We start from the raw sequence: 23617 nt of genomic DNA on the forward strand, positions 1-23617 counted from the left end.
GATTCCCCACCCCTTTTGGTGAGAGGCGGGGCAGGGCCTTGGTGCTATTGGGGTGGAGGGTGGGTGGAGCCGGGGAACCAATGGGCAGCTCCACCCCTTTCTCCCCCCTCCCCACTTCCCCCGCGGCCAGGGTGGCTAGAACGTGGGTGGAGCCGGACCGGGGAGTCCTGGGCGGGACAGGGTGGGGTAGGGTAGGTTGGTGGGGAGTGGGGAGGACCTTGAGGGGCGGGGCCGGGAGTCGAAAAGCCCTACTGCAGCCCCTCCCTCTCTTTCCCTTTCTCCCCGCCCCTCTCTCCCGCCTTCCCGGCCGTGTGCAGCCCGGGCCCGGCGGGCGGGCGCTGGGACTGGGACGTGGGTGCGGCGCGGCGCCGTTCGGTCAGCCTGGTGCAGTGACGGCCCCGGGGACAGCGGGGACAGCGCTGCTGGCACCACGTGAGCCTGAGCCCGGCAGGGCCGCACAGAAAGCAAGGCGGGGAGCCTGGCTCCCGGCCCCTCCCAGCTTTCCTCAGCCTGGGGTGAGTGCTGCGGGTGAGGGTGGGCGGCCAGGGTGCCTTGCGGGGTGTGTTTGTGTGCGTGCGAGTTTAATTGTGTGGCTGACTCTGTGTGACTATGCATGCCTGCTTGCTGGTGTAGATATGTACGCATGTATGTTTGGGCTCCTGCGTCTCGGGCTCTGGAGCGTGGGGTGGGGTGGTATTGATGCTGAAGGGCCTCGCTATCCCTAGGGCACAGCTGGTATGGGATTGCTTCGGGGCACAGTGCCACTGCCCGGTACGCCCATCCCTTCTAGCCCCCAGCCTTTCCTGCTAGCCCAGCCTTTGCTGACATTTGCCCATCGGGACCTCTGTTCTCACCTCCTTCCCACCTCCCTCACCGCGGCAAGGAGGAAAACTGAATGCATCTCCCAGTTCCTTAGTTCAAAGGCCTGGGTGCCAGGAGGGGGTAGGTAGGTGGGAAAGGAGCTAGGTCTTCTGCAGGTCTGCCTACCGAAGGTCGGAAATCTGGGCCCACCTCTCGGCCCATGCCTGAGGCGGCTCTGAGGGAAGCCTGTTGGGAGGCAGGGACTTGACCAGATGGCTCTCTGTATTCTTTAGGGGGCTGTCCCCTCCCCCTCTCCCTGAAGATTCCTTTTAGGCGGAAGGGAAGGGGCTCCAGGGCTCTTGCATCTTAGACGGAGTCTGTTTTTTCGCCAGAACCCCATGTCTGGCCCCTCCCTGTTTGTGGACTTTTGTAGCTTCCCTTCCTCCTGGCCTTGGCTTCCTGCCTATTTCCCTGCCCTGGCCCACCCAATCTGGCAAGTCCCTATCAGGCCTGGTTAAACTCTGGTAGAGGGGGCTGTAAGATTGGTACCTCTAACACTGATGTTGGTTTTTGCCTTGTGGTGTTCACTGGTACTCCTTAGATGTGAGGATCCTCACATCTCTCCCCCAGTTACTGTGATCTGTGGCTTGTAACTGTGATGTAGACAGTTATTGTTGTAGGTCAGCGAAGGAAGTGATCATTCTAATTTGGCTTCTTACCGTCTGATCCATCCTGCATATACACTGCTAGAACACAGCTCTGATCATCTGAACACAAATCAGATCACAGAATTCCTTCTGAGCCACCCCAGGCATCGTCCCTCTGACTCTATAGCTTTGTCACTCCCCAGATCAAAATCTATCAATGGTTCTGCAGTAGTTGGACCTCTGAGGTCATTAGTAGAGAAATTCCTGCAATTCTGCTTCAACACTTTCAGTAATGGGGAACTCGTTATTTCTCAAAGCTTCCCATTTCATTTTTGAACAGGTGTATTGTTCTTATATTTAAGTAAAATCAGTAACTATAATTGGTACTCACTGGTCCTAGTTTTGTCCTCTGAGGTAAACAGAGTCAGTTATTCTTCTATGACAACCTTTCAAATGGTCATTAATTCCACAAATATTCACTGAAGATTATGTTCTAATAATAATCATTATTCTAATATGTTCTAATAATAACTAGCATTTGCTGAGTTCTTTAAGGTTTGCAGAGTGTTTTAAAAATATTATCTCTTTTGATCTTCACAACTACCCTGGGATGTAGGTACTGTTGTTATTCCCATTTCATAGATGAGGAAACTGAGGCAAACTTGCCCTGAGTCATACAAGTAGTAACTGTCTGGATTTTATTTCAGACCTTCCTGATTCCAGGTTCAGTGTTTTATCCACTGTGCCTCCTAATTATTACTAGCTGTCTCCTAATAATAGGCAATAAAAAGATCAATGGGATGTGTGTGTGTATGTTTGTGTTTGTGTGTGTGTATGTTTCTCTCTCTGTCTTTAGCTAAATCTGCCAGAGAAGAAAAGACACAGGCACAAGGTAGAAAGGTGAAAATGCAGTAAGAAAGGCACAAAGAAAGTGTTAGGGTATTCAGAGGAGGAAGAAATCACTTCACAGATAAACTGACATTTCAGCTGGGTCTTGAAGGACCATCTTCTCCTTAAGCCTTCTCTTTTTTTAGGCTGACCGTCCTTAATTCCTTTACCTGGGCCTCAAATGTCATGGTTTTGAGTTCCTTCACTACTCTGGTTGTATTGCTGTTATATGTGCCACTTTGTTAATGTCCTTCTGAAAAATGTGCCCTCCCCACAACTGAACACACAACTCTAGATGTTGTTTGATTGGAGCAAAAGATAATAAGATTATCACCTCCCTTGTTTCTGGATGCTGTGCTTCTATTTATATAGTTCATGATCTTGTTAACTGCATCAGAATATTGACTCAAATTGAGCTTGCAGTCCACTAACACCCACCCCCCAGAATTTTAATGTGAAGTGCTGGCTTTAATTATGCCTCCCCTCTCCCCCATTCTATTTTTAAGTAATTGATTTTTTAAAAAAATATTTATTTTTTAGTTTTCAGCATTCACTTCCATAAGATTTTGAGTTCTGTCATTCCCCTTCCTCACCCCAAGACAGCATACAGTCTGATATAGGCTCTACATATACATTCATATCAAATATATTTTTACATTAGTCATGTTGTGAAGAATTAGAACCAATGGGAGGAACCATGAGAAAGAAGGAACAAACAACAAAAAAAGAGAGAGCAATTAGTCTGCTTCAATCTGCATTCATAGTTCTTTTTCTGGATGTGGATAGCATTTTCCATCATGAGTCTTTGGGAGTTGTCTTAGATCCTTGTTATGTAATTGAATTTTGAACTCAAGAGCAGGACCTTACATTTGTCATTATTAAGGTTTATAATTCAGTCTGTGCTGTTTATGGAGTGGTTTGGTTTTTTTTTTTTAAGCTTAATCTTGACATCCAATATTAGCAATCTTAAGGTTTTTTTTTTAACTTTTATCTTGTCATCCGACATATTAGCAATCTTTCTTTATTCCATAAATTTGAGAAGCAAGCTGTTTATGCCTTCATTTAGGTCTTTGATAAGAAATATTGGACAAGAATGGGATCTAGGATAGATCCCTGTGGCACTCTCCTGGACACTTTCCTCCATCCAGATTGATATTGCTCAGTTATTCAATGTTCTTTGGCTCTGGTTGTTGAAACTGGTTGTTGTGTATTTATCTAACTGGACTATTGTTCAGCCTGGATTTTTAAAATTTTTTCTAAGGGTATTATGAAAGACTGTCAAATATTTAACTTAAATCAAAGTAAAAATATACATTATATGACTCCTAATCTTACCAACATAGTAACTGTATAAAAAAAGAAAATGTTACTGTCGTATGAGTTGTATCTAGGATCCCTAAACTGCCTTCTATGGAATATCACTATCTTAAGATTTCAGAAGCTCTGTGATTTCACTGGGGTTGTAAAATGCCTTCATAGAGGGTCTTTGTGAGTTTTGTGTGGAGGGGAAGAAAATCTAATACTGGCAAGCAGAGTCTGGTGATGAAACTCTCTGAACTTAACTAGGCAGGTCCTTAGATGACATATACATTCTGTCACCAGGCTTGGACAAGAAGCCTTTCCAGCTTAGTGCGGGACTTGCCAGAGCTTGCATTTTACTGTCAAAGATTTTTAAGAGTCCAGGGTCACCTCCATGCCATGGTGAGAACAGGATTTTAATGAAGGAACAAATACCAAATTCTTTTTTTTTTTTTTTTTGCCTTTTGGAGGGCAATTGGGGTTAAGTAACTTGCCCAAAGTTACATGGCTAGTTTTTTTTTTGTGTGTGTGGGTGTTAAGTGTCTGAGTCCAGAACCAAACTCGAGTCCTCCTGACCCCGGGCCAGTGCTTTACTCACTGTGCCACCTACCTGCCCCTAAATACCAAATTCTTGTCTAAATGGTGACCAACACTCATTTAATAATCTGTGGCCAGAAAGTTATGTCAAATTTACCATCCCATCTTTCAGTAATGCATCTCTTCCTTAATTTAGAAAACCTGGGCATTTGCCCTTTTTTTAGTCATCTGGAACCTTTCCCATTTTCAGTGATTTCTCAAAGATTATATCAACATTAACTCTGAAATCATCTGATGTCCCTTTAGCACCTAGGAATGTATCTGAATCTAGATAATAGAACTTGAGATTTAGTAGGTATCTTATCTAGCCCAGTAGCCTCATTTTATAAAAATGAGACACAGAAAAGGCAATGACTTGTTTAAATTCTCAAAGTTTGTTTGCAGCAGATTTCCAGTTCAGTGTTGTCTCCATTGTAACGGGTTGCCTTTCTCAAAATTAATGAAGACAAAACCCATAATCCTCTGAATAATTTCAAAAATTATTTTACTTATTTGTTTTTGGCTTAGGGCTCTAAACAAGCCATTATTAAACATTTAAAAATATATTTTATTGATGTTTTTTGTTTGCTGTCACAGTCATTTCTAGGGGAAGAAAATAGCCCTGAGAGTGGACCCTCCTGTGTGACAAAGAAAAATAATAAAAAAAAATCCAGTACCATGATTTCATCTTAAAATGTAGCAGATATTCTCCTCTGCCAGCCTACTTTTTTGATGGTTTGAGGAAGGTGATATATGTCATTATCTGTTACCTGGGAAATTCACAGATTTTTACCTCCAATTTGACTTCCTTTTAGTATCTTTTCATTCACATCTTCATAATCATTGTGTGTGACATTCTTTTGGCTCTGCATAATTTGCTTTTCATCAGTTCATGCAAATCATCCCATATTTTTCCAAATTTCTTATACTTGTCATTTATTTATTTATTTTTTTGCTTTTTTGTTTTTTTTGGAGGGGGGAGGGTAGGGCAATTGGGGTTAAGTTACTTGTCCAAGGTCACATGGCCAGTAAGTGTCTGAGGCCGGATTTGAGCTCAGGTCCTCCCGACTCCAGGGTCAGTATTCTATTCACTGCGCCACCTAGCTGCCCCTACTTGTCATTTCTTAGTGCATAATAATATTCCAATGCATTCAGATTTCATAATTTTTTTTCTTAGCTAATCTCTAATCATTGGACATCCATTTTGTTTCCAGGTCTTTGTCATCACAATATGTTGCTATGAACATTTTAGCATATATTTGACCTTTGTTTCAGTCTGATTTGCTTGGGGGTAAATGCGCAATACTTGAATCTCTGGGTAAGAGGGTAATGACTATTTAAACACTGGTTTAATTTAATTCAGAAATATCACAATGAACATGAAGAAACAAGAATGTTTACTTGTAGTTGCTTGTTTTGTCACATAGCTAGTAACTATCCAAGACTGGATTTGAATTCAGGTTTTCCTTATTCCAAGTCCAATACTCTATCCACTGCATTTCTATGAGAGAAACCATGAAAGGTAGTATGGAGTTGATTGTCAAAGGCCTTGAATGCCAGGCTGAGTTTCTGTTCTATCTTATAAGAAGAGGCTAGTCACTGAAGGGTTTTGAGCAGGAGGGTGACGTGTTCAGACCTTGTGCATTAAAGAGAGCCTGGAAGGAGAGAGCCTGTTAAGGAGAATGTTAACTGTAGTAGGGAGAAGTAATGAAGGCCTAATTGAGGCTAGTGGCAGTTAGTGGAGAAGAAAAGGAACTATTTTAGAGTCATTGGTGGAATAAGTTGGAAGGAACCTCAGAGACCAGTTAGCCCAACTTGTACCTGAATATAAATCCCCTCCAACTTTACTGAGAAGTAGTGGTCACTTGACCTTCACTTAAAGACCGTCAGAGATAAGGAACCTGTTGGCCCATAAGACTCATTCTGCTTTTGAATAGTTCTAATCACTAAGATGTTTTTTCTTCCACCAATTTAATTTAACAAACATTAATTGCCTACTATTTCCAGGGAATTATTCGAGGCAGTGGGATACAAACACAGACATGAAACAGTTTCTGCCTTTGAGATGGTTCTGTTCTGTGGGAGGAATTTACACCCTAAATCCAACCAAAAACTGCTTTTCTGCAACTTTTCTTCATTACTCCTAGTTTTACCCTCCAGAGAACAAATCTAATTCCCTTTCCACATGACAGCCCTTCAGACAGTTATACCCTTTCTAAGCCTTTTCTTTTTTAGGCTAAATACCTCCAGGTCCTCTAACTGTTCTATGGTCTTGTGTCTCTTTTACTATACAGGTTGCCCTCCTCTGCTTAAGTTTGTCCCTGTCCTTCTTAAAATTCGGTGCACAGGACTGTTCATAGCACTCCATATGTGGTCTGACCAGAGCAGGCCAAAACAAGACTATCACTCCCTTCCTTTCAAATATTCTTCTGTTAATGTAGCCCAAGAGTGCATTAACATTTCTTGGTTGCTGGCTCACTTGTTGACTCATTGGACTTGTAGTCCACTAAAACCCCGAGATGTTTTTTTTCCCCCACATTTAATAAGCACTTTACAGAATCACAGAATCTCAGAGCAAAAGGAACCATAAGGGTCCATCTAAGTCCAATACATAGGGGAAGAGAAAAGAAGGAAAGGGAAGAAATATTTATATAGCACCAAATATGTGCCAGGTACTTTGCAAATATTATCTCATTTTATCTTTGCAACAACCCTGGGAGGTAGTTGCTATTATTATCCCCATTTTACAGGTGAGGAAACTGAGGCAAACAGATTAAGTGACTTGCTCACATAGCTAGTCATTGTCTCAGGCTGGATTTGCACTCGGGTCTTCCTTACTCTAGGCCTAGGACACTATCTGCTGCACCTAGCTATGCCACATACCTGACTGAGAATCATACCTATGTATCCTCCAAAAGTGATCAGCCAGCCTTCATTTGAAGCTCTCTAAAGAGGAAAACCCCTCTATGAGGTACTATTGTCTAACTACATTTCCCTGTCCTGGGAGGCATAGTGGGGTAGAGCATTGGACCAGGAGCCAGGAAGACTTGAGTTCAGATGTGACCTTAGACACTTACTATATGTGTGACCCTGGGAAAGCCTGCCTCAGTTTTCTCATACATAAAATTGGAAGGTAATAGTAGTGCCTGCCTCCCAGGAAGTTGTTATAAGGATAAAATGAGATCATATTGGTAGAGCACTTTGCAAACTCTAAATGGTAACTAGTATTATTTTGTTCTTGTACAGTTGATAAGTGTAGAACTTTTCACTTAACTATTACTTTTTGTCTTTTCACATGGGGTCATTGTTACAAGAAAGAACTTATTAGCTAATTGAATAGGGGTGTGTGTTCTGTTTCTCCAGCTAAGGTGCAGGCTCTCTTGATTGCTTGGACAGTGTCTTCTTCTTTCTTACTATACCTTTAAAGGGCCTAACATAGAACTGGGAATATTTGTGCATGTTCAGTAAAATCCCTGTTAAATGAATGGACTGGAAGAATTGGGAGAAAGCTTCTTGGAGGACCTAGGAGTAGAACTTAGTCTTGACAGATGATGATTAGGAGGACGAGGAGGATAGTGTTGGTTAAGCTAATAGCTGAAATTTATATGGCTCTTAATCTTTTCAAAAATTGCACATCTGTATACATATAAATATCTATCATATATCCTAGATAGTGTAGATCATAGTACACACATGTATGTGTATATATACACATATGCATATCCACACATACATATATACACATACATACAAACATACACACACATACATAAATGTGCATATACTCCCTTCCTTCCCCCATGCTTAAAAACTACACTAAGACTTTTGGAATACCCCATATAATTTCATTTGTTCCTCACAGCAATGACACGAGATAGATGGTGTTATCTCCCTTTGAGATTCCCCATTAGGTAAAGAATTGGAAATTCAGAAGGGTTAAATGGTTTGCTTATAATACTATAACTTGTCAGAAAAAGGTGAAATTTGAACACAGGTCTCTTGACTCCAAGCCCCAACACTTTGATGTAGAGGAGCATAGATTTAGAACTGAAAGAGACCTTAGAACCCATCTAGTCCATCCTTCTTATTTTATGGTTGAGGAAATGTGCTTTGAAGGTTTACCAACCCTTTCCATACATTATCTCATTTGATCAGGATCAGTGGAGAGGAGAGAGGGGGCTTTTGGATGAGGGGAGGGGAACACAGTGCTAGAAGAGGGAAGATCATCTGCTGAAAGTAGGAGGAAGGAGGAAGGGTCCAAACTGAGGATCGGGTAGTAGGCAGTGAGAGGAATGAAAAGGCTGTCAGATACCAAGCTGGGGACAGTGAACTTTGAAGCCCATGGCTTTGTCTTGGCTCTGGTGTGTCATTCCTCACTCTCCTTGCCAGTACCCTGTGCCTCTAGTACACACTGATACCTGAGTGATCTTGGGTAAGTCACTTCTCTGTGCCTCAAGTTTAGCCATTTGTCAAGTGAGGGGGTTTGACTACATGACCTCCAAGGTCCCTTCCAGCTTTAAATTTATGAGTCGGGTCTAAGGATTGAATTATAGGAATCTTAAAAGTTGAAAGAAATCCGAGTCATAGCATTCTAGTTAAGTGATCTCCAGTCTTTGTTTCCTAGTGATGGACTTTGTCCTGAAGCAAGCTATTTCAGTTTTTGACAGCTCCAAATTATATTAAGTAAAAAATCAGCTTCTCTGTAACTTCTGCCTGTTGCTTCTGGTTCTGCTTTATGGGTACAAAGAGTAAGTTTAAGCCCTTTTCTGTGACAGCCTCCAAATAATTAGACCAAACCAAATGCCATGCTGTTGCATCCTGCCCCCCTCCTCCCCCTAGTCTTTTCTTCTCTGTGCCAAGTATTCACTCCCAGTTCCTTCAACCAAGCTTCAAGTGGAATATTTTCCAGTCCCCTCACTGTTTGTGATATGTGCACAAATAGCAGTAAAACAAGGAAGAGTGTGGTATGTGTCATGAAATTATAGGAGTTTATTGGAGGGAGATCAGGGCAGCCTTAATGGATATGGTGGTAAATAGCTGGGTCTTGAAGACTGGGTAGAATTTTGACAGGTACAGACATGAGTGTGGTGGTGGGGAAGGGCATTTTAAAGTAGATTGAACAGTGTGAGCCAAAGAGGCAGGGGCATGACTATGTAAGGCATGTTCCAGGACAGCCAGCAGCTCTGTTTCATATGTGAATGTGTAAGACAAAGCAGAATATGATATAAGGGATGGCAGGAAAGAAGGGGATCAGAAGTATGGTTTGAGAAAGGAATAAGGAAGAGCCTTTGGAGAGGTACTCAGGCTGAGCTGAGGGTGACTGGAAGGGAGGGCAGTCACTGCCCAAACTGCCCCACATGTGGGGCACAGAACCCATGCTCTTGCGACTTCCACTCCTCCAAATCCTTGCCACATAGGTCTGCCTGCAGATCTAGGCCTCCTTGTCCTAACCCCAGGCTCCTATGCTTTCCAACCAGCCCTTCTTGATCAAGACCCAACCTGCCCCCACTATCCCCCTTCTGATCCTGAAGACCCCACCTCAGTCAGTCACTGCCCCCTCCCCTGGATCTGTGCCCGTCTTCCTTCACTGCTCTTCTGAATGATTAAGATTCCTTATGCCAAGATCTTAGACCCCATCCCCACCGGCCCTAAGCTATCGGCTGCTTAGGAACATGCCCTTTCCCCATCCCACAGTCTCCAAGCTGAGCCCTGGGAGGGGAGCCTCCCTCTCCCCTCTCCCCCTCTCCTGTCTGATGACTCTGGCATATAGAAGTGGATCTCGTCCTCTTGAGGGGAGGAGGGTCCCACAGGGTCTGAGGCGAGCCATTGAACCTAGCAGGGGTGAGGGTGGGGGTGCCAGTGGGAGGAAGTGCAGAATGTTTCTCTGCAGCAGGCAGGGAAATGGGAAAAAGGGAAGAGGAGGAGCCACGGCTGGCTCTCAGTCCTCTCCCTCCAACCCCAAGCAGCACTGGTCTTGGCACTGGCTGTTCCTCACCCTCCGCTGCCCCATGGCCACTGTGCTGCCCTAGAATGACACCCCATGTCCCCTCTTGGGTCTGGGTGGTGACTGGGGCTTGGGGTTGGGCTGCTTGGACTGAATACTGGGCTGTCAGCTGCTCTACCTAGTGGCCTTTTGACCGTCTCTAAGCTCACCTCCTTCCCATAGCTTGACCACTTCCCAGTCTAAGGAAGCATTAAGTCTCATTTTCCTGAGACTACTTCATCCACTCCTCCCCTCACTCCCTGTGTGTATAAGGAATCCTTCTGGGTCGGCATCCTCATCTCTCTCTCCTCATCCAAGTCTTGTTCCCTGTGTCAGTCCCCTCACTGAGCCCCGAGTACCCCGGTCCTTGGGTCTGTGCTGCTTCCTTGCTCCCTGTGTCCTTTCCCCTGCTGCTGACCCTCTAAGCCTGCCTTCCTTATGCAGCTTGTTTATTCCCTTCAGGCAGAATCTGGTCATTCTCTTGCAGTCTCTTGAGCCTGCTTTCCTTCCACACCTATCATAGAATCTTGAAATTTAGATCTGAAAGGAACCTTAGAGGCTAGTCTAACCATCTAGTCCAACTTCTTTCTTTGATAGATGAGCAACTGTGGTCTGGGGAGGCTAAGTGATTTGTCCAAGGTCATGCAGCTACTCAGTGATAGAGTTGGGATTTTTGCCCAGGTCCTCTGACTCCAAATCCAGCAGCCTTTCCATCATACCATGCTGCCTTCCTTATTCCAGTACCTAGAGACCCTTCTCTAGGTCCCTTAAACACCTGTTTCCTTGTGTGTGCCTTGACTGAAGCTCTGAGCCCCTAAACTCCCCAAAAGTTCTCCAGTCATTTGAATGTCTCCTCCCTTACTCACTGTTCAATCATATCCCTCCAGTTCCTGTATCCTTTCTGCAGACCCTTTGCCTTGCGTTAAATGCCCTTGAACTCTTTTCATTACTCAATCCCATAATACCCTTTTTCTCTTCTCCTCCCCCACTTTACTCAATTCCTTGAGTCCCCCCGAAAAAATCTATGTTCAAAGCCTGCCTCTGATACTTCGTGCTGTGTGACCTCATCCAAGTCACTATTCTCTCTGGTAGTTTTCCTCATGTAAGATAAAGAGGTTGGATTTGATGGCTTTAATGATCCTAGCTTTTTCATCCCACCTTCCTGACTTAACTCCCATAGAGCCTAAATACTCCAGGCCCTGAACTCCTCACTTCAACTCTTGGGCCATGATCTGAAACCTTAGAGCCAAAATTCCACACTTAGCTCATGTACAGCCTTCCTAGCCTACTGACTTCAGCATCTTCACTCTCCCTTTCTCAATTTCCTGACTTCCACTAAGTGGGTTAGAGCTGAGGGGCACAATGAGCCTAATTCCGGCCTCCCTGATCTGTCCCTTAGGTTTGTGTCTTCTAAAGATATATTTTTTGGAAAGCTTAAATCTCTTTATTTTTTTAATTTTTTAGGGTTTTTTTTTTCTTTTTTGGAGGGGAGAAGGGAGGGCAGTTGTGTTGAGTGACTTGCCCAAGGTCACACAGCTTGTAAATGTTAAGTGTCTGAGGCCGGATTTGAACTCAGGTCCTCTTGTCTCCAGGGCTGGTGCTCTACTCACTGTGCCACCTAGCCACCCCTCTGAAGATCTTTTAAAGGAACTCAGCATTTTTAGCCTGGAGAAAAAACTTATAGGTGACTTGATATCTCTTTTCAAGTATTTGAAGAGTGTAGAAGAGTGATTGACTTTGTACTGCTTGGCACCAGGGGAACAGAGCTGAGAGCAGTGGGTACCAGCTAAAGAGAAGCAAATTTTGGTTTAAAAACTTGTTAAGGATTATAATCCTTCTCTTATTCCAAAGTGGAATGGGTTGCTTCTGGACGTAGTAGGTTCTCCCTCTCTTCAGGCCTTCAGATAAAGGGCAGATATGCCAGCTATGTTGCAGAGAGAATCCTTTTTCAGTTGTGGGTTGGATTAGCTGGTTACTAAGATCCCTTGTGACTCTTACATTCTGTGCTTTATCAAATAAGGCCCCGTCTTCCTCCAGCTTCTCTTGCAGAATTCTGTTTCTCCTACCACCTGGTCCCTCCTCATCACCTCATACTTAACACAGGGCTCTATCCTGCCTTCATCCCTACATCAGTTTTTCTAACGCTGTTTAGGGAGGCCCTGTCCTATATTTATTCTTGCCTCAGGTTGGTTTGAGGGGTCACAGGTGAGTTTGGTTCTTCCTACTCTGGCCCCAAATACCAGCTTTCACCTCACTCTGCCTTGACCTTGCTGAAGCGTCCTTGAGCTACTTGGTGATCTCTGTGACTTTGGGCCTTTCTGACCCCCATCCTGTTTGCCTGGAGCAAGTGTGATCCCCACTTATTCTTAGGCTTCATTTCAATTCCTGACCAGGCTTGACCCCTTCCTTTAAGATTCCTACTCCAGTTGGATCTCTCATGTTATATTCTTTATTTAATGCCATAGCTAAGATGATGGGTGCAATCTGAGCCAAATGGATATTCACATTCTTTTTTATCCCAGGTTACCAGTTCTTTATCTGCTTCTCCAGCCTATTCTAATTGCTTAGGGATGCCTCAGAAGCCCCTAGGATTTCTGGCCAGGAAAGCGGTCTCTCAGAATTCTATTTTACAATTTCTTTTTTTGTTTGTTTAGTTATTTCGGTTGTATCTGACTCTTTGTGACCCCATTTGGGGTTTTCCTGGCAAAGATTCTGGAGTGGTTTGCTATTTCCTTCTCTAGCTCATTTTACAGATGAAGAAACTGAGGCAAACAGGGTTAAGTGATTTGCTCAGGGTCACACAGCTAATAAGTGTCTGAGGCCAGATTTGAAATCAGGTCACCTTGACTCTAGGTCTGGCACTCTGTCTACCGAGCCACCTAAATGCCTTTTTATAATTTTAAATGGCACAAATATCAGTGATGTGTGGATGGTCCTGCATCCCAGCCTTCCCATCTTCTTCTCTTGCACTGGATGTCCCAGATTTCCCTACTCCATCTTTGGTTTCCTGCATACACAGAGAGCCAGTTTTAGCAAACATCCATGTTATCAGAAGGAAGGGATTCAAGAAAGAGGGAGTTTGTGTGACTGTCTATAGAGTTCATATGGGGAGGAGATACTATTGCTAAGAGATAGGACTGTTTGCTGAACAGATCTGAAGGAATATGCCCATGAAAATCATTTGGGGGAAAAAGGATAAAGGGTAGAGAAGGCAGGTGAGAAACCCTCTGTCCTGCCCTGCTGTGCCTGTGAGGCATGCCACCTCTTATGGAAGAAGAAGGGGATTGACTTGACATGTGTTTTTCTTTCCCTAAAGACTGGCCTGACAGAGAGGAACTAATTGTCTGCACCATGGCGAAGCGGGAGGGGAGTACCAGCCCAGTGGTTCGGCAGATTGACAAGCAGTTCCTGGTATGCAGCATCTGCCTTGATCGATACCATTGCCCTAAGGTTTTGCCCTGCCTGCACACCTTCTGTGAGAGGTAAGCAGCATGGATGTATGTAGAGGTGATGGAGGGAACCACAGTGTCCTTTCTCCCTGACTCTGACCCCAGATCCTCCTGTCCATATTATGATGCTGCTGACACCTTTCCCTCCTCCTTGCAGGTGCCTGCAGAGTTATATCCCTGCGCAGAGTCTCACGTTGTCATGTCCTGTATGCCGCCAGACTTCCATCCTCCCCGAGCAGGGTGTTTCTGCTTTACAGAATAACTTCTTTATCAGCAACCTGATAGAAGTAATGCAGAGGACCCCTGATGGAGGCCGTGATCCCACTGCTCCTCACCCACTCTGCGCTGTGGCTGGGCGTCCTCTCTCCTGTCCCAACCATGAAGGCAAGGTGGGCCCAAGAGAGGGCCAGTGAGGCCAGGGCTGTGACTGTCTGGACAATACAAGGATAGGGATGGCAAAGGAGTGGGGATGAAGAAAAGACAGGAGGAGGCTGAGGGCTATTTGGGACAGTTGGGATGGAGAGGGCTGAGGTCTCTGGCTGGTTGAAGGAGACCAGTGGGGAAGACCGGGCAGGGCTTGGCTAAGAGATTACTAGGGTGGCTAGCTATTGTGGCCTCTAGCCCATTAGTTTCTGCTTATTTGCTCCCAGACAATGGAGTTCTACTGTGAGTCATGTGAGACAGCCATGTGTGGGGAATGTCGAGCCGGGGAGCATGGGGAGCATCGCACTGTGCTGCTTCGGGATGTGGTGGAACAGCACAAGGCAGCCCTGCAGAGACAGCTGGACACCGTGCGCAGCCGGTAGGAGTGGTCAGGGTACGCTGGGGCTGTGGGGAGAAGAAAGGCCACTTAGCTGGCCTCACCCTCGGCCTTGATCGTGCTAGCCCGTGGATTCAAATCCCATGTCTCAGAAAATTACTAGCTCTGTCACCCTGGGCAAGTCATGCAAGTCATTTGTACCTCTGCCTCCTCAGTTATTAAATGAAGGAATTGGACTTGATGCTTTCTAAGTTTTCACCTGACTCTAAATCTATGATCTTTTGATCCTTCTTAAGATTTCAGTGATAGCCCTCAGTGATTGCCTGTTCCCCTTCTAGGTTGCCCCAATTGACGGCAGCCATTGCCCTGGTGGGAGAGATCAGCCAGCAGCTGGTAGATCGGAAGGCGGAGGCCCTGGCCCAAATCAGTGGGGCCTTTGAGGAACTGGAGCAGGCTCTACAGCAACGCAAAGGGGCTCTGGTCAGGGACCTGGAGGCCATCTGTGGGGCCAAGCAGAAGGTGGGCTCCCAGCCCCCTTTCCCAACTTCCACCCCCAATTTGCTCCTCCTTTCCCTGTTTCCCCCATCCTGTTCCCTTTTACGTTCTCCCCATCCCATTCCCTTATCCCCTTCCTCATTTGGGTTCTTTTTCTCTGGGTCTGTCCTCAGCACCATCCCTACTGTGATCCATAGTGCTTTCTGTGCCCTAATGGTATTTATTCCTGCTGAACCCTATAGGAGTACCTCTCCCTGCACCCCACAGGGCTCTCTGCATGGTGCTCTCCTTGTGCCATCATGGTACCCCTGTCCCAAATCCCTATGCTCCATGTCCCTGCTGTGCCCCGAGGTGCACTCACTATATCCCCCTGGTGTCCTCTGCATGTTACCCTCCCAGTGCCCCTATGGTACCCTATCTATGCCCCCACGGTGCCCGCCCCATGCCCTCAGGTGCTGCAGGCCCAGCTGGAGACACTGCGTCAGGGCCAGGAGCATATTGGGAGCAGCTGCAGCTTTGCGGAGCAGGCCCTGCGGTTAGGCTCAGAGACGGAAGTGCTGCTCGTGCGCAAGCAGATGGGGGAGCGACTGGCAGCGTTGGCCAGCCAGGCCTTCCCTGAGCGCCCTCATGAGAACGGGCAGCTGGAGCTTCTTCTCGAGACGGATGGCCTGCGCCGCTCTATTCTCAACCTGGGTGCACTCCTCACCACTAGTGCCACGGCCCACGAGACGGTGGCTACGGGTGAGGGCCTTCGCCAGGCACTGGTAGGGCAGCCAGCCTCACTGACGATCACCACCAAAGACAAGGACGGGCAGCTTGTGCGCACAGGTAGTGCGGAGCTTCGGGCTGAGCTGACAGGCCCTGATGGGGCTCGCCTCGAAGCCCACGTGCTGGACCACAAGAATGGCACTTACGAGCTAGTCTACACAGCCCGGGCAGAGGGTGAACTTCTCCTCTCTGTATTACTGTATGGGCAGCCTGTACGGGGTAGCCCCTTCCGAGTGCGTGCCCTGCGCCCTGGTGACTTGCCCCCCTCTCCCGACGATGTCAAGCGCCGGGTCAAGTCCCCTGGTGGTCCCGGTGGCCATGTACGACAGAAGGCTGTGCGTCGGCCCAGCTCCATGTACAGTACAGGAGGCAAGAGGAAGGACAACCCTATTGAAGATGAACTGGTCTTTCGAGTTGGTGAGTGGCCGCCCCAGCCAGCTATCCATTGTGACAGTTGAGGCCCATGCAGTGTCTCTGGTGTGTTTGGTGTAGGGTTGGGGTCCAAGAGAGGAGGAGCAAGGAGAGGGGAGGAGAGTTTGGCTTCAGGACCTATTTTCATGCCCCCTCAGAGCAGTGCTCTTCCTACAGGTAGCCGTGGGCGAGAGAAGGGCGAATTTACCAACTTACAGGGCATCTCTGCAGCCAGCAGTGGCCGCATTGTGGTGGCTGACAGCAACAACCAGTGCATCCAGGTAATGATCATCCCTCTACCCCAACCACCAGGATATTGAGGTGACATTTCCTCTGCCACCATCCACCCACCTGTGTGTGTATCCAGATAACAGCCTCCTCCAAAAGACCAGGGTATTCAGGTAATGCTAGCCTCACCCCAACTCACTAACCAGGGTGTTGAAGCAATTCAGGCTTTCATTGAATGTAATACTCTTACCCAGCCCTTAGCTTGCTGGCCACTCTGGGAAGTACAAAAAAAACCAGGTAGAGCTGGCTCCTGCCCTGACTCAACAAGCATTTTTTGACTAGGGAAGACTTCAGTATATGTGTAGGCAGAGAGGAAGGAGTAAGTTCAGAGGGAAGTTGAGAATATGGATGATTTTGAATGTAAGATCATGGAGAAGTAGATCTGGATTCAAGGGCAGGGCTCAGTCTAATAGAGTGAGGACACCTCTTCTACCTTTGCTCTCTTCCTTAACAACCAGTGAGTAGAGCAGATGGCCTGCTTAGAAGGGTCTGGGGTCTATAGCTAGGGAAGTCTCTCCATTCAGTCTCTGCTTTCATCTCATTCAACTATGTCCCCTTCTTCTTAGGCCTCTTTTTATTCTGTCTCTACAAGAGTTTGATCTCTCACTGCCCCTCCTAGGTGTTCTCTAATGAGGGCCAGTTCAAACTCCGCTTTGGTGTACGAGGCCGCTCTCCTGGGCAGCTGCAGCGTCCCACAGGCGTGGCAGTGGACACCAATGGTGACATTATTGTGGCTGATTATGACAACCGTTGGGTCAGTGTCTTCTCACCCGAAGGCAAGTTCAAGGTGAGAGGCATGCTTAGCTTATTAGTTTCTATCTCCTTCCCTGTGTTGAACCTGAGAAGAGAGAAGAGGTGAGACTATTTAGAAGTTAAGCAGTGGTCCACTGGGAGACTGGATCCACAGTTGAGCTGTGGAGTTAGTGAGAAAGTGTTTACTAGTTTCTCCCAGCTGGGAGTCTCTTTTGTACAACTCCTTTCTCCTGGACTTTTCTTGGTTGTGGGTCTCCTGAAGGTTTCTTCTCTCTGAGCTAGGCCCCTTGAGCCCTCTGGTCTCCTCTACTCTGTAGTCTCACATTTTCTTCTCTCTCCTTCATGGAGCCTGAAGCCTAGGAGTCTAATACTCCTCTTTGGAGAGACAGAAGAAGAGTGACATTGGAGAAGCCTTACTCTGCTTCTTTCTTGCTCTTCCTCTACCTTTTGGCCTTCCTATTTCCATGCTAGTCTGTCTGTAAGAACCTGTGCTAGGACATGATGATTTCCCTACCCTTACCCTATCCTGGATTGACCAGCTTAGCTCCAGCTTCCCTTTCTGGGCTTTTGTAGACCAAGATTGGAGCTGGGAGGCTCATGGGACCCAAAGGCGTGGCTGTGGACCGAAATGGGCACATCATCGTGGTGGACAACAAGGCTTGCTGTGTCTTCACCTTCCAGCCCAATGGAAAGCTAGTGGGTCGTTTTGGGGGCCGTGGTGCCACTGATCGCCATTTTGCAGGTATGGGGGATAGGGTTATAACCAAGAAACCTTGAAAATTACTAAGAGATTCCCCACTACCCTGAGACTTTTTCTTCATTGGAGACTGTGTCATCTCTTCACATTGAACCTGAGGCCTCCCCATCCACAAATACCCAGTATCCTGGGAATATCCCCCACAGTCTGAGAAGCAGAAGGCACCTCTACCGTTATAACCACCAAACCCCCTGCAAAGGGTTATCAAGCCTCTGCTTGATGGCCTTCAGACATGGAGAGCTTGCTATCTCTCAAAGCAGCTGATTTTCCTTTCAGAAACCCAACCACTGTGAAGTTTCTGTTTATGTCAAACCTAAATCTCTTTATCTGTAACTTCTACCCATTGCTCCTAGTTCTGCCCTCCAGGGCCAAGTGGAACAAATCTAGTTCCTTTTCTGTATGCTGTCTTCTAATACATAAAAGGCTGGGATCATGTCTCATCTCTCTCCTCACTCCAAGCTAAATATCCTAAATTCTTTCAGCCAGTCCTCATGTAGGATGGTTTCCATTGTCTTCATCCTTCTGGTCACCCCCTTCTAGATGTGCTCCAGCTAGTCGTCTAGAGGTGATCTCATCAGGGCGGAGGAGTGAGGCCATCACTTTCATCATTTGGGAAGCAATGACTCCTTTAATGTAGCCTAGGATTCTGTTAGCTTTTGTGGTTGTGTTCTGCTGTCGACTTAAGAAATTCGCAGTCCACTAAAATCCTCAGATGTCTTTTCCATGAATTGCTGTCTAGCCATGTCTCCCTTATCTTATACTAATACAGTTGATTGTGTGTGTATAGCTGTGTATGTGTGTGTTTATGTGCATAGAACTTTATATTTTTCCCTATTAAGTATCATCTTATTAGATTGAGCACATTGTTGTTTTTGGAATCTCGCTCTATATTCAGTATGTTAGGTTTCCCTTCCAGGTTTATATCTCAACAAATTTGATAAAGATAACCATTCATTTAAGTCATTGATAAAAAATATTAAATAACACAGGGTCAAGGGTAGACCCCTGGGGGGCCCTGCTAAAAACTTCCCTCTAAGTTCATCTTGACACATTGGAGTTTCTCTTTGGGTCTGTTCACCATACCATTTCAGATTCCACCTCACTATTCTCTTATCATTTGGTCAAGAACAGCATGACTTTGTCAAAATTTCTTGCTGAAATTCAAGTGTTTAGTCTCTGTAGCATTCTTCTGATCTGCCAGACTAGTGATAGTCAAAAAAAGGGAAATGAGGTTATTCTGGCATGACCTGTTTTTGATGAAGCTATTCTGGCTCTTTGTGGTCACTGCGTCTTTTTTTAAATGCCCAGAAATCTGTCTCTTTAACATTAGGATCCAGAACAGGGTTTGGAGTCTATGAACTTGCTTTTAAAAATACGTGGAAAACGATTTCAGGACAATTGATTTTCTTTGAAACCTTAAATATTTTATTTTCTGCATCTAAAAAAGTAATTCCAAGAAGAGATTCCTAGACTTTACCAGACTGCCAAAGAGATTCATGGCACAGAAAGTTTTAAGAACTCTGATACAGAATTTTGTCAGAGATCGATAAGACAACCTCTCTGGCTTATTTTGAAAATTCTACCTTCTTCCTTTTTTTTTTTAAATCAGGATGACATTTTCTCTTCTCTAGTCTTGTAGCACCTCTTTTGTTCTTCATGATTTTTCTTCTTTAAAAAGTATTATATTATGGTCAACATATTTCACAAATAAGGTCAAAAGAAAAAAACTAATTATAAGTGATTGCACATGAAATGACAAATTCCATTATGTCTAGTTTGATTTTTTTTGAAAGTGTGTTTTCACTTTACCAAAATCTTCCTGTTTCAATGTGACCTTCTTATTTTCCTTTCTGGGCATTTCTCATTTCTTTTTTTTTTTTTTTAAGCAATTGGGGTTAAGTAACTTGCTCAAGGTTACACGGCCAGTTATTTCTGAGTGTGGTGCTAAGTATCTGAGCCTGGATTCGATCCCCAGGTCATCCTGACACTGGGGCTGGTGCTCTTACTTGCTGGTGGCATTTCTCATTTCTTTCAGAATCTTGGATATAGTTAGTTCAGGTTAAGTGCTCTCCTATCCTTCTGTTTGGGATTCCATTCTGTTTACTATTGTTTATTTATCCTTCCTAGTCCAAATGTTATATATGTTGGCAGAGAAACCAGAAGTAGAATATGGGTTGATTAGTTCTGCCTTCCCTCCATTGTCCATTATCACCATCCCATTTACTCTAAGCAACAATTGTAAGTGTGTGGTCACAAGCATCTCACTTAACTTCTGTCCACCTCAGTTTTCTCATTTGGAATGTAGGGAGAAAAACAGCACTCACCTCCCAGGGTGGTTGTGAGGATCAAAAGGGGTGCTGTGCTTTGCAAACTTTAATGATCTCTATAAAGGTCTTCAAGTAAGATTTTTATTTTCCTTTTGCTCCCAAGCAAGCAAAAAAAGACCCTTTTAGTTCTTTTTATTGGCCATCATCAGCTTCAACTCATTCTGAGCTTTACAATTATTAACACTATTTTTGTATTAATTATCAGTTAGCTGTCTATTTTTATTTTTCATAATGTCTTTTTTAGCATCTGATTTGGTTGGTGCTTGTGTTTGTGTTATAAGTACTTTATTCTTATGAGTATTCCTTCTTTTGACTGAGCAAAAAAATCAGACCATTGACTCCTATCTCTCTTTTCAAAGAGTGCTTTAAAATATATTCTCTCAAACAGAAGGTGCCTTCATTTGGGCCCAACTTTCCTCTCTTCTCAAGAATTTTAAGATAGAGTGAGTAGTCCTATCCTGCCAAGGTTCTTATCACTTCTCCTGCAACGTCGTTAAAGTATTAATTTGTTAAATACCCTCTGTCTGCAGGGTGCCATGTTGGGCCCTAGGGATACTAAGAAAATACAGAAACCAAATCTTGCCCTCAAAGTGTTTATAATCTCCTGGAGAAATACAGCATGTACAAAGATAACTAAATATGAGAGAAATTAATGGGGAAAAGGGATTGGGCAAGGTTTCCTGGAGGAGGTCAAACTGAATTCACATGACTTTTCCTGAGATAGAAAATGGTAAGAATCCTTTTAGATTGATTTCCTTTACATAATTCTTTTCCTTCTTGCTTTTTAAGCACTCACTCAAAGCTTTCACGGTGGGATATCTTCTTGTTATCAGAGGACCATTAACTCTCATCTATTTCTTTTAGTCCAAGATTCCTATTCTTATAATACATAGCAGCAAAATACCTTGGTTTTGTGTTTGTGTATGTGTGTTTTTTTAAATCTACTTTAGAAGGCAGATCCAGAGTTAAAAAGAACCATAGATGTCACTTAATCCAACCTCCCAATATATAGGTTTCCTACTTTGTTTCCCTAGCAGATGGTCATGAATGTTCATATCAAGTATAACGAACAAACAAAAAAAACCTTTTTGTCAATCTCAAAGACTGCTCCCAACCTAATCACACAACTCTATAATTCTCAAATTTTAATCTATAGTCTAGCTTCTTATGGTACTATATAACACTAGAATTATTTAATATTTCAGTGACTTCCTCCATGTTGGTTGGAATTAGGTCTATATAGTAGTTCTCTTAATTGCTTCCTTCACTTTCTGAAAAATAAAAGTATCAAGGCAAATTAAGCGTGTGTTATAAGAGAGAGGAGTCCAGCAGATGTCCAGATAGTTGGGTTACCACCCTCTCATATCCTTTCCCCCCTTTCCCCATATGGGCCCACCCTGTTCTTACCTCCACTGCATGTATGAGTGTATACACTCACACACACACACACACACACACACACACACTCATGCACACACACACGCACACACACATATAGTCCTGTTTTCCTAGGACCACCCAGTGAATCTCTGAGCAGTTTGTGAGGGCTATTGACCCCATCTCTATATAGAAACTCTTTTTAACTGCTTCTTCTCTCCTTTGCCTTAAGGTCCCCACTTTGTTGCTGTGAATAACAAGAATGAAATTGTGGTGACAGATTTTCATAATCATTCAGTGAAGGTTAGTGACATCCCCACAAATATCCTTTTGTATCTTTCCTCTCCTTCCTATACTCTGGATCTAGGCCATGCTTCTCCCATGACTCCTTTCCAAAGCCATTTCTTTCTCCTGTATTTCCCCTGAATTCTGCTATTCTCAGCTCCCAGCCGTGTCCCTCATGCTGGGTGTTTTTGAACTGGCTCTAAGTCCCCTCCCATCCCAGGTGTACAGTGCAGATGGAGACTTCCTCTTCAAGTTTGGCTCTCATGGCGAGGGTAATGGGCAGTTCAATGCCCCTACTGGTGTGGCCGTGGACTCAAATGGGAACATTATTGTGGCAGATTGGGGAAACAGCCGCATCCAGGTGAGTCCTTACAGTCTCCAGTCCCTGAAGATCTGGGAGGTTAGGGGTAGGGGGCAGGCTGAACTTACCTGACTTTCACTCTACTCTACAGGTATTTGACAGTACAGGCTCTTTCCTATCGTATATCAACACCACTGCAGAACCACTCTATGGCCCCCAGGGCTTGGCACTGACCTCTGATGGCCACGTGGTAGTGGCCGATGCAGGCAACCACTGTTTCAAGGCCTATCGCTACCTCCAGTAGCTGCTCTGCTGACTCAGACCTGGATGGATAGACAGATGGACACCACCACTCCAAGGATGGAATGGGCCTAGGACCCCTCCACTGTGGGCCAGATCAGGGAGCGATGGATGTGGGAGCCATGTGCCCTTTACCACCCCAGGGCCTTCCCCAGGGATCTTCTCCCCATGTTCACCAGTTGACCTTTATCCTCCTCCCTTCCCCCTCCCTCCCCTCATCCCTTCACGCTGCACTTTATTTATTCGGTTCCTGCTTTGGTGACTGGGGTGGAAGGGAGGCTGTGGGGGAGGTGACCAGGGCTGGGAGACCTATAAATCTCCCTGAGCTTACCATCCTGCTGCCTGACCACTTGCCCACTCACCCACATGGTTTTTGGTTTCTACAAGAATGTGCTAAGCTTCACTCCTAACCCCTATCCCCACTTAGACCTATACCCCAAGTGGGGGTCTAGACCCCTTTTAGGCCTGGTCTTAGCCCCATCATGTAGATGAGTTGCTTTCAGTTCTTCTGGCCTGTCTCCAGGAGGATCCTGGGGCCTTCACAACCAAGGGTTTTGGCTGCCTCCAAGCTGTTTCACAGGGCAGTACTGTAGGCTGGCAGGCCATGGTTGCCCCTCTGCCCTTTCAGACAAACTGACAGACAATAATACCCTTGCCCGGCCCGCTTCAGTGTACAAAATAAACGGTCTCCGTGGCTTCCATTTTGATCCTTCTTGGAGGAGAAAGGGGATGATGCTGGTTCAGGCACCTCCCCAGCCCAGGAACATGGTGTGAGGAGATGGGCCAGAGACTATGAAACAGGGGAAAAGGGACGGTTAGGTGGCACAGTGATAGAGCACCGGCCCTGGACTCAGGAGGACCTGAGTTCAAATCCGGCCTCAGACACTTAACACAAAAACTAGCCATGTGACCTTGGGCAAGTCACTTAAGCCAAATTGCCCTCCAAAAAGCAAAAACAAAACAAGAAAACACGGGAAAAAATGGGATGGAGGAAAGCAGACAATTGTTTCCTCCAGCCTTGGCCCAGAACAGGCTGTCCTAAGATTGGGCTGTGGTGGTAAAGGAAAGGGTTCCCTCTGAGACTGTAGGTTTGTCATTCTTTTTCCTTCATCCCCTATCCCAGGTCATGGGTAAGGGAACCTGAGAGGATTT

At 45.4% G+C, this 23617-nt stretch overlaps 2 protein-coding genes across 5 annotated transcripts in view; one reads left to right on the forward strand and one right to left on the reverse strand.

Annotated features, from left to right (window-relative positions):
* The window catches only part of ILK (integrin linked kinase), a 491171-nt gene that overhangs the window by 226971 nt on the left and 240583 nt on the right, over positions 1–23617 (reverse strand). The gene's annotated exons all lie outside the window — the stretch shown is intronic.
* TRIM3 (tripartite motif containing 3) lies at positions 295–23164 on the forward strand. 2 transcript variants are annotated; one of them, XM_069107851.1, is made up of 12 exons: positions 295–515; positions 13511–13676; positions 13801–14032; positions 14294–14445; positions 14742–14922; positions 15351–16083; positions 16255–16358; positions 16985–17152; positions 17692–17860; positions 21812–21882; positions 22085–22225; positions 22317–23164. In XM_069107851.1, exons 2-12 carry the CDS (start codon positions 13546–13548, stop codon positions 22467–22469), a joined length of 2235 nt encoding a protein of 744 aa, XP_068963952.1. In that variant the 5' UTR covers positions 295–515; positions 13511–13545; the 3' UTR covers positions 22470–23164. The 2 variants fall into 2 exon arrangements, with proteins under 2 accessions (XP_068963952.1, XP_068963953.1); XM_069107852.1 differs by lacking the exons at positions 295–515; positions 13511–13676 and having other exon boundaries at positions 13807–14027.

Source organism: Petaurus breviceps, unplaced genomic scaffold, assembly GCF_028583685.1.
Source record: "Petaurus breviceps papuanus isolate PSGF00001 unplaced genomic scaffold, PetGlider_PUasm1.0 90294, whole genome shotgun sequence".
Taxonomy (NCBI): Eukaryota; Metazoa; Chordata; class Mammalia; order Diprotodontia; family Petauridae; genus Petaurus; species Petaurus breviceps.